This window comes from Doryrhamphus excisus, chromosome 15, assembly GCF_030265055.1.
Source record: "Doryrhamphus excisus isolate RoL2022-K1 chromosome 15, RoL_Dexc_1.0, whole genome shotgun sequence".
Taxonomy (NCBI): domain Eukaryota; kingdom Metazoa; phylum Chordata; class Actinopteri; order Syngnathiformes; family Syngnathidae; genus Doryrhamphus; species Doryrhamphus excisus.
Genome location: NC_080480.1, coordinates 17,028,194 through 17,037,389, shown reverse-complemented (window position 1 = coordinate 17,037,389; position 9,196 = coordinate 17,028,194). Strand labels below are relative to the sequence as shown.

The window sequence follows — 9,196 nt, the reverse complement described above, 5'->3', positions numbered from 1 at the left end:
AGAAACTATATTAATAGCGTAATGTGTCTTCGTCAGGCTTCCGTAGTGTGATCATTTTTACATAAGTACCAACATCCTCTGCTACGCCCCCTTCTAAACAGGAAAAATACGAATGCCCGTGAACGTAACCGGAAGTGTGTGGTTGTTCGGCGCCGTTGATTGGTCGAGCACTGCTGCATGGCGTGCCTCGCGACTGTTCCGCAGGCTCGTGACGCTGGTTGGTTTGCGCAACAAAACAAAAGACAACAATTTGGACTTCTTTCTTTTTTTCTTTTAATCTTTATTCCCACTTTTTATGTGACAACCACCGCAATGGACGTCCGCGGAGCTTTGTCGCAGTGACGCCGTCATGTCTCAGCCCGGTTCCGAGTCCGCGGTCCATGACGACGAGGTAAAAGGAAACCAAAATAAAATGTGATGTCACTGCCACGGCCACGCGCACCGTTTTTTCGCGCGCCCGTCACTGCTATGTGTGGCTATAGCTAGCAGGTGTTTGCTAACAAGCTGCTGTTAGTTCTTCTTGTCGTTGGCGATGCTGTTCTCTTTTAATGCTCACTATAACCACAAAGTTATCGAAAGCATGTTGACAGTCCATACCACATGTCAGTACAGTTTATCAATTATGTTGTATATTTCCGACAACTAATAGCCAGCTAGCTCGTAAATATCCACGCAAATTGAAACATCCGTTTGTTTTTATTGTAGTCAACTGTTAGCAATCAGCACTACAATACACAGTATTTAAAAATAATACATCAAACTTGGACATAGTTGTCTTTTTTTGGATCTCAATAGATGTGAATTTGTCCTCCACAGGATGAAGAGAGACATGCATCTGCTGCTCACTACTAATTTCAAAGTGAGTAACTTGAAAGTTGTGATGGATAGATGATAGATGGATGGATGGATGGATGGATAGATGATGAGTTTAATTGTGTGGCTTTTTCGTTGGAATCTGCAGGTCAGCATTTCATTGCCTCACCATCAATATTTACCAGACAGATTTGCAAATGAAAATGGAGGATATGGCCCTTTCAGGCCCAGACAACACCAGGCTGGAGGTGATACATGTACATATACGTATACGTGTAGAAATGATATATTTTATTGATGTTAAACTTTATGTATTGTGTTGCAGGCTTTGGTCCATGACGTCTACTCTGAGCTGGTGGAGGACGCCTGTTTGGGCCTTTGTTTTGAGGTGCATCGAGCCGTGAAGCACGGCTATTTCTTCCTTGATGAAACTGACCCGGAAAGCACAAAGGAATTTGGTTAGTCCTGCTTTTGATAATTTTCCAGGCACTCTTTTATTGTTGGTAATAAATGTGTCGTGTCTTTCATTTTGTAGAGATTGTAGATCAGCCGGGGCTGGACATATTTGGACAAGTGTATAATCAGTGGAAGAACAAAGAGTGCGAGTGTCCCAACTGCAAGCGACTCATTGCGGCCTCTCGATTCGCCCCCCACTTGGAGAAATGTCTTGGCATGGGACGCAACAGCAGTCGCATCGCCAGCCGCAGGTGGGCATGACACGATACGACACCTCACTCTGAACACTGAGCTGGGTGTTTGATGCCTTTCTCTGGGTTTCATGCCTTGACAGGTTGGCTAGCAACAACAACAACAACAACGTCAGCAAGTCGGAGAGTGACCAGGAAGACAACGATGACCTCAACGACAACGACTGGTCGTACGGCGCCGAGAAGAAATGTGAGTGGCTCGTTTAAAAAAAAAAAAAAAAACGAGCGCAGCATCACACTGATGACTTTTTCTGTTTTCTGATTGCAGCCAAGAAGAAGAAGTCGGATAAGGTTGTCTTACTTATTTTCTCCTTTTAAAAAAAAAAAACAATAACAATGCTGTGTACTGTCTTCTAAAGTCTTTTTTTTTGCCTGTGCAGAATCAAAATTCACCACGGCGATCCAAATCTCTTAAACATAAAAATGGTGGGTTCCTATACTACAGTAAACCTCGGATATATTGGACTCGGATATATCGGAAATTCGCTCACAACGGACAGATAAAAAAGAACCAATTTTTCTGTAATGCATTTCCAATAAAAATTCATTGCATATATCGGATTTTTTATAACGGATTTTGCCTATTTCGGACAAAATCTCCAGTCCCATTCCAATGCATTTCCATTCAATTTCCCTCGCATATATCGGATGGCCGCATCGTGGCGCTCCGATTCGCCGAATCGTGACAGGCCGCTATACGACGTCATTTGCAGCGTTTGCAGCGTTGCCTGCGCGTCCAGGTACATTGGAAACATAGTCAAGGAAGTGCCTTTTTATAACGGATAAAATCCCATTTACGCATATACCGGATATAAATCCGATATATGCGTAAAACGGACATTTTCCGGTATACGCATATAACGGATTTCGCTTATATCGGACAAAACCAGTGGGAACAATTGAATCCGATATATCCGAGGTTTACTGTATTACTGCCTGTTACTATGAGGAATAATTCCTGCTGATAGTTTCCCACAGGCTTGCAATTCATCTGTGGCAGTGGGCGTGAGTGTTAGATGACACTATTGTCTCATTTACATAATTGTAAAACTGACAAATTGTACTATTTTTCTCCAAAATGAAACTGCGAATGAGAGAATGCATTGTTTAATGTACGCTACGTTGAAAAATGCTGGCTCTGAGTCAGTGTCAGTCAGTGGGACGTTTTGATAAATGATAATTAATTTAATGTATGATTTTAACAGGTGAGCTCGGAACCGGCGTCAGCTCCGAAGCTTTCAAGGTGACGCCTCTCTCTTGTCATCGTCACTTTTCGTGTTTACTGTAAACGCTCGTGGATTCTGACCGCTCTGTGTTTGCCTTTCAGTACAACAACTACAACGCCGGCATCAGCTACGAAAGTCTCGCGCCCGAGGAAGTGAGATCGCTGTTGACAACGGTGAGGCTCAGGTGCAAAAGTCTTCTAGCGCCACTTTTAAGTTGTGTGACTTAATGACATCATCATTGCATTGGGAATCACAAAGTGTATTACATGAGGTCCAAATTTGGCTCCTTAAGTACCAGAGATGCACAGCAGTGTGCCTGGCTCCACTACAAGGTCTACTTAAGTCTATGGAGTGGGAATGCCATGAAAAAGGCTATTTGTACTGCCGTGTGGTGGAAAGAAGGCTGTGTTACTGTGGATTCAAGTGGTCTATCTGTGTGCAGCAATGCGGCGTGATCTCTGAACACACCAAGAAGATGTGCACCAGGTATGTACTATACATACACACACACATGTGTACAGTGACCTAGTGTGTGTCTGATCCTCAGTTTGACCTTGGGGTTTAACCTTGGCGCCAAGGTGAAATGTCATGGTGGAAAGTGAAAGTCCGCCATGGCTTTCCTTTCCAGCATGCAAGGTCCTGTTGTGTTGGAACCAAGTGGCGAATGATCCATTGGGCCACCATCAATGGAATGGCAAAAAATGGCTGCAGATGTACGCACCCCCCCCCCCCCCCCCTCTCCCCCCCACGGCAACGACCGCCAGTCTGCCAGTCAGGGATGTGTAACGTCACCTTGTGTCCCCTCCTCCCCTACCCTACCCTCCCTTCCCCTCCCACCAGGTCTCAGCGATGTCCCCAGCACACGGACGAACAGAGGAGGGCCGTCAGGGTGTTCCTCCTGGGGCCGTCCGCGTGAGTGTGCCCCCCAATCCTCCATCCTTTACCCTCCCATCCCCACATGTCTGCTTCACTAATGTGCATATGTGTGTGTGTGTGTGTTGTCATGGGGATTGTGCTCAGTGGCGCCCTCTTCTGTCTGTGATAGTTACCTTACAGCCACCGCCACCGTCTTTTCACGGCAATCCCTCCCAACTGCCGGCCCTCGGGCCCAATCCATCACATGAATGATATCAGATGGGCCGGTTCCCCCACATTAGTGATATCGGACACATGGATGATATCAGTTTGACCAAATCTGACGCATGAATGTTATCAGATTAGCCGAATGTGAATGAAATCAGATGGGCTTAATCCAACACATGAATGATATCAGTTTGATGGAGTCCAACACATGAATGATATCACTTTGATGGAATCCAACACATGGATGATATCACTTTGATGGAATCCAACACATGGATGATATCACTTTGATGGACTCCAACACATGGATGATATCAGTTTAATGGAATCCAACACATGAATGAGATCAGTTTAATGGAATCCAACACATGGATGATATAACTGTGATGGAATCCAACACATGGATGATATCACTTTGATGGACTCAACACATGGATGATATCAGTTTAATGGAATCCAACACATGGATGATATCAGTTTAATGGAATCCAACACATGAATGATATCACTTTGATGGAATCCAACACATGGATGATATCACTTTGATGGACTCAACACATGGATGATATCAGTTTAATGGAATCCAACACATGGATGATATCAGTTTAATGGAATCCAACACATGGATGATATCACTTTGATGGAATCCAACACATGGATGATATCACTTTGATGGAATCCATCACATGGATGATATCACTTTGATGGAATCCATCACATGGATGATATCACTTTGATGGAATCCATCACATGGATGATATCACTTTGATGGAATCCATCACATGGATGATATCACTTTGATGGAATCCATCACATGGATGATATCACTTTGATGGAATCCCACACATGGATGATATCACTTTGATGGAATCCCACACATGGATGATATCACTTTGATGGAATCCCACACATGGATGATATCAGTTTAATGGAATCCAACACATGGATGATATCACTTTGATGGAATCCCACACATGGATGATATCACTTTGATGGAATCCCACACATGGATGATATCAGTTTAATGGAATCCAACACATGGATGATATCACTTTGATGGCATCCAGTAGTTCCTTAATAACAGCAAAGTGACATGAAATGCAATGCGATGACATTTATTCCCAAAATAAGACGGTAAAGATGAGGACGTATCTGACGGATGCTAAATATGAGTGAGAGCTAACTGGGACTCACTTATAGCAGGAAGTCATCATGTAATGGTTTTCCTGTCCCAGGTCATGCCTTCCCGACGCCGACACCGCGATGGAGAGTGAGACCTTTGACCTTCCCGACAGCGGCCAGAGCCTGATCAGCCGCCTGCAGTGGGAAGACTCCCCGGATATTTCCCCCACCGACTCCGCCTCATCCAGAGCCAGTAAGGAATTTATCACCATCACGTGTCCTAGTCATTTTTTTTTTTTCAATCCAGGTCACACATCATTTTCCTAAATTCACTACTGTTCTTAGTCTTTTCCAGTGTTGACTTTCTTCAGGCTTCTGATTGGCTAACTCGTCCGTATAGCTCTATAGTGCATATTAGTCATTAGTAGTTGTCTTTTTAACAGTGTTGTTCCTTATTTTCAGGCACAAACCACTCAGACCCTCGGAGGCCCAAGAAGAAGAAGCGTTGCTCTCTGGCTTTGACCAGCGGAGGCGGAGCTGAAGCAGGAAGTGGAAGCCTGACAGGAGGGGGCGGAGGAGGCGGAGGAGGCAGCTCTCAGAGTAACATCAGCAGCTTGACCAGCAAAAAAAAGAGACCCAAACTTTCCGCACCTTCTATTTCGAGCATCTACGACGACTTAAACTAAGAGTTTGGACAGATGATGCATTCAGGTGATGTTTTTCCCCCCCCCCCCCTGTTTTGGGCACAGTTGGTGAGCGCCGCAAGATGTGACCGTGTGCATGTAGGTCACGCACAATCACGTTGACACATTCCTCTGCTGCTTCATCATCGCCTATTTAGTAACTCTGTTTTTCTATGCGGCATTTCCTCACACAACCAAGCATCCTTGAATGTGACAAGTTTGCAAACGTCTTTTTGTGTACTTTGTGTTAAGAGATGTGTAGTAGCCGTTATGGATCCTAATGGTCTTACGTGACATTTTGTTTTTGCACATTTGATGTTCTGGTAGATGGCGGCGGAGAGCAGTGTGCACTGTAAACAACAATAAGCTCATTTGCATCAACCTCAAAACTGGATTAAGACACTCTTGATTTCGTTTGAAATATAATTGTATATATTTTTATAGTCCTGTGCAGTTTTGTAATGTCATTGGAGATCAGGTCTAGTGATGTGCACTAACTAGAAATGTCGTAAAAAAAAAATGTCGTTAGTGACATATAGTACTGTTGTGCGTACTGTTGTTTAGAAATAAACCAAGACCGGGACATATTTTTAAAATGATTTTAATTGGAGATGTCACTAAAGTCCAGGACTCCTCCAAATGTCTTTTTTTAAATTATTTTCCAAGTGCCGGATGGAGTTTGGTCAGATTCATTCATTCATTCTTGGTTTTATTTACACATTGTACAGACAGGTGACAACTCACAGGAAACACAACCCTAAGAAATTGCACACGTGAGCCACTCTGCTCTAGTTTGTCTTCACATTAGTCTTCTCTTGTCTTTTATGTTAAATTAATTTCTATACAATCATTATTTTTGAACATTTTTCAGCTTCATCAACGTGATTGAAACAAGCTGAGATTCCTGCCCCCCCCTCTCAAAAAAAAACCACACAGCGGAAAGCAAAACATTTGGATGCAGAGATGAGTGTACCATGCCGCCGCCCCCGCCGCTAGAAGACACAAAATGACAAACTTTAGTCTGACTGTCAGGGAGGTTCATGTTCGACTACTTCAGTGGGATGCGGTGAAGCTTCCTGGAGGGGCGGGGCACGGGCCAAGGAGGAAGCTATCAAATGCACGTGGAATTCTGCATTGTTTTGACGACACTGTGCAATAGGCCATTTAATATTTTGAATGTATGATCATTAATATCTATGAAGATGTCGATCCAAATGAGGAATATTTAGGCATTGGCAGAAGTCGACGCTACACATTCTACACATTCAGCTGTGGTGTTCATTTGACTTCCAGAGTTCTCTCCTTCCCGCCCTCCTCCTCAGCGGCTGTGCATCCCAAAAATCAGGAAGCTAAAGAAGACGGTGACCCCCACCAGGGAGATGGTGGCAGGAGCGGTGAAAAACTGCCTGTAGTTGATGCGGAAGTACCAAACCACGGCGAGTATCACCACAAAGATGGGCACCACCAGGCTGCCCGTGCTGACGGCCACGCCCGCCGCCCTCCAGCCTCCCGAGACCGCCCCGGCTCCGGGCCCGGCCCTGGCCTGAGCCCCCGCGTCGGGGCTGCTGCTGTCGTGCAGTGCCTGGGAGACGTGGCAGTGGATGACGCTGTTGTGAGTAACGTTCAGAGAGAGCAGCGTTCTCTTGGGGTCCTGCAGCAGCTGGCCTCGATAGATCAGCTTGATTTGGTGCTCCCGTCCAGAGAAGTACTTGCTATGCGAGAGAATACAAGATTAACGATCCTGCTAATTTGAGGATTATTGGGAAAAATGCACTTCCTGAACTTGAAACGTATCTATTTGGAATGTTTGTTGTGTTGGTACCAACCTTTTGAGTTGCGCCACGGTGTCGTGCGGCTTAACCACAGCCACCTCTTCTGTGTCGTTTAAAAACTTGAGTCGTACAGAAATGGAGGATGTCGCTATTTCCTTGACACTCTTTTTATATTCCTCCTCCAGCTCCTCGTCTTCGCCGTAATCATCTTCCTCTTCGTCTGAAGCGTTACCTCTTCCAGCCTGAGGGGCCTTACTCCGAATGTCCAACAGAGCGTCTGTCCTCACTCCCTCGGTGCCCGTTTCCTCCACCGCCCCCTCGCCGTCGCCCCTCTCGTCGCCTTCGTCGGGCTTGTTCTCCTGCGGCGGCGCCGGGCTGGTCTGCTCGGGGGCGTCCGCGCCGGCGGGGCCTCCGCCGCCGTAGCCGTCATCGCCGCCCAGGCCAATGAGGGACGCGTGAGCCCCCACGGTGAGGATGGTGCCCAGGATGTGGTCCCCGCGCTCGGCGACGTGGGTGGAGAGCCAGGCCAGGACGAGGGCCAAGACCAGGAGGAGAGCGCCCCCTGCCGCCGTCACCTCGCCCCCTATCCCGTCCAACATGGTCAGTGCACACACTGCCATCTGTCTGTCCTCCACACCTGAGCACAAAGACCAGACACATTAACACACTTGATAGCCGGATTTTTGAAATGATAATAATGCTCACTTTTGATTGACAGTGTCAGAGAGCTATCAATTACCTTTTTATGATTATGCTTTCATCTGTGTAGGTTTTGGTGTCGCTATAAGTGCAGATGTACCTATTCCAGTGTCATTAAGTCGTACATACACACAACTTGTTTACACGATGACAACTTTAATGGCAGTAAGAAGCTAATTAGGGGTAAAGTACACACATACTATTTGCGTGACACATCACGTTTGCGTCACAATCCCTGTCATGGTCTTACATGTATAAAAATACATTGAACAAACCGTTCTAGAATAACAGGCAGGTACTCCAGTCTAACGCGGCTAAGTCTCCCGATTAGCAACAGTGGGACTTTCGTCAGTTACGTCAACTAGCGACGCTATTCACGGAACAGCTGTTTACTTTAGCTTAAGACTTTTATATCCAAGCTACCAGCAAGACACCAAATGTTGACATAAAAGCTCGTCTTGGGTGCTGTGATGCTACAAGATGACGCCTCTTCTCGACCTGACTAATAGTTAGCAAGTTTAGCTAGCCTGCGAGCTAGTGTGCACAACTAAGCTTAACAAAAAAAGCAGCTCTTTCGGCTCTTATGTGCGATTTCTTCAATCATAACGTCACTCATCAATTGATATATAATGGTTTAACGTGCGTGGTAGTCAATGTGTCAACTATTCTTACCGTCCAGACGTGAAATCAGAGCATGTTTGAAGACGAGCCTCGATGCTAGGTTGCTAGTGGCTACTTCCTGGAACCAAAAAAAAAAACAATACATTAGGTAGGGAGGTGATGTGACGTCATCACCAGCCAGCCGCTAACACCTTGTTAAGCACATCATAACAACGAATTTAAACACTTTTATTGGTAATATTTTTACAATAAATGGGGCGATGTCATAAACTAAAATTGAAGAACCCAATACTTTTTGGAATGTCAAATTAATTCAAATGAAAATTCATCCAACATGAACAATCCCATAATAACATGTTCAGACTGGTTGTATTTTAAAATCAGACAGAAATCTTGCTCTGTTTATGTGCAGTGTTGGGCAAATTAAAAAGTATCGTTACTAGTTCATTTCCTTCATTTGGTGGAAGGTT

At 45.2% G+C, this 9,196-nt stretch overlaps 2 protein-coding genes across 4 annotated transcripts; one reads left to right on the top strand and one right to left on the bottom strand.

Annotated features, from left to right (window-relative positions):
- Nucleotides 1–116: 116 nt before the first annotated feature.
- Nucleotides 117–6,304, top strand: atxn7l3a (ataxin 7 like 3a). 3 transcript variants are annotated; one of them, XM_058049457.1, is made up of 14 exons: nt 118–391; nt 817–859; nt 962–1,061; nt 1,139–1,271; nt 1,349–1,520; nt 1,604–1,710; nt 1,789–1,811; nt 1,901–1,946; nt 2,726–2,763; nt 2,848–2,919; nt 3,189–3,232; nt 3,587–3,658; nt 5,065–5,204; nt 5,414–6,304. In XM_058049457.1, exons 3-14 carry the CDS (start codon nt 1,011–1,013, stop codon nt 5,635–5,637), a joined length of 1,122 nt encoding a protein of 373 aa, XP_057905440.1. In that variant the 5' UTR covers nt 118–391; nt 817–859; nt 962–1,010; the 3' UTR covers nt 5,638–6,304. The 3 variants fall into 3 exon arrangements, with proteins under 3 accessions (XP_057905443.1, XP_057905440.1, XP_057905442.1); XM_058049459.1 differs by lacking the exon at nt 118–391 and adding an exon at nt 466–602; XM_058049460.1 differs by lacking the exon at nt 3,587–3,658 and having other exon boundaries at nt 117–391.
- Nucleotides 5,876–8,907, bottom strand: tmub2 (transmembrane and ubiquitin-like domain containing 2). Its single transcript, XM_058049461.1, has 3 exons — nt 8,778–8,907; nt 7,461–8,043; nt 5,876–7,346 (listed from the first exon to the last, which is right to left on the bottom strand). The coding sequence occupies exons 1-3, from the start codon at nt 8,869–8,871 to the stop codon at nt 6,953–6,955; spliced, it is 1,071 nt and encodes a 356-aa protein (XP_057905444.1). The 5' UTR covers nt 8,872–8,907; the 3' UTR covers nt 5,876–6,952.
- Nucleotides 8,908–9,196: the final 289 nt, after the last annotated feature.

What these genes read in the sequence shown, in the direction of transcription:
- atxn7l3a (XM_058049457.1), top strand. Translation starts at nt 1,011, where the DNA reads ATGAAAATGGAGGATATGGCCCTTTCAGGCCCAGACAACACCAGGCTG. An exon ending in GTACGGCGCCGAGAAGAAAT is followed by an intron (nt 1,711 to 1,788) that starts GTGAGTGGCTCG and finishes TTCTGATTGCAG; the next exon opens with CCAAGAAGAAGAAGTCGGAT. An exon ending in ATCTCTTAAACATAAAAATG is followed by an intron (nt 1,947 to 2,725) that starts GTGGGTTCCTAT and finishes TGATTTTAACAG; the next exon opens with GTGAGCTCGGAACCGGCGTC.
- tmub2 (XM_058049461.1), bottom strand. Translation starts at nt 8,871, where the DNA reads ATGTATTGTTTTTTTTTTTGGTTCCAGGAAGTAGCCACTAGCAACCTA. An exon ending in TCTGATTTCACGTCTGGACG is followed by an intron (nt 8,044 to 8,777) that starts GTAAGAATAGTT and finishes CTTTGTGCTCAG; the next exon opens with GTGTGGAGGACAGACAGATG. An exon ending in ACCGTGGCGCAACTCAAAAG is followed by an intron (nt 7,347 to 7,460) that starts GTTGGTACCAAC and finishes TCTCTCGCATAG; the next exon opens with CAAGTACTTCTCTGGACGGG.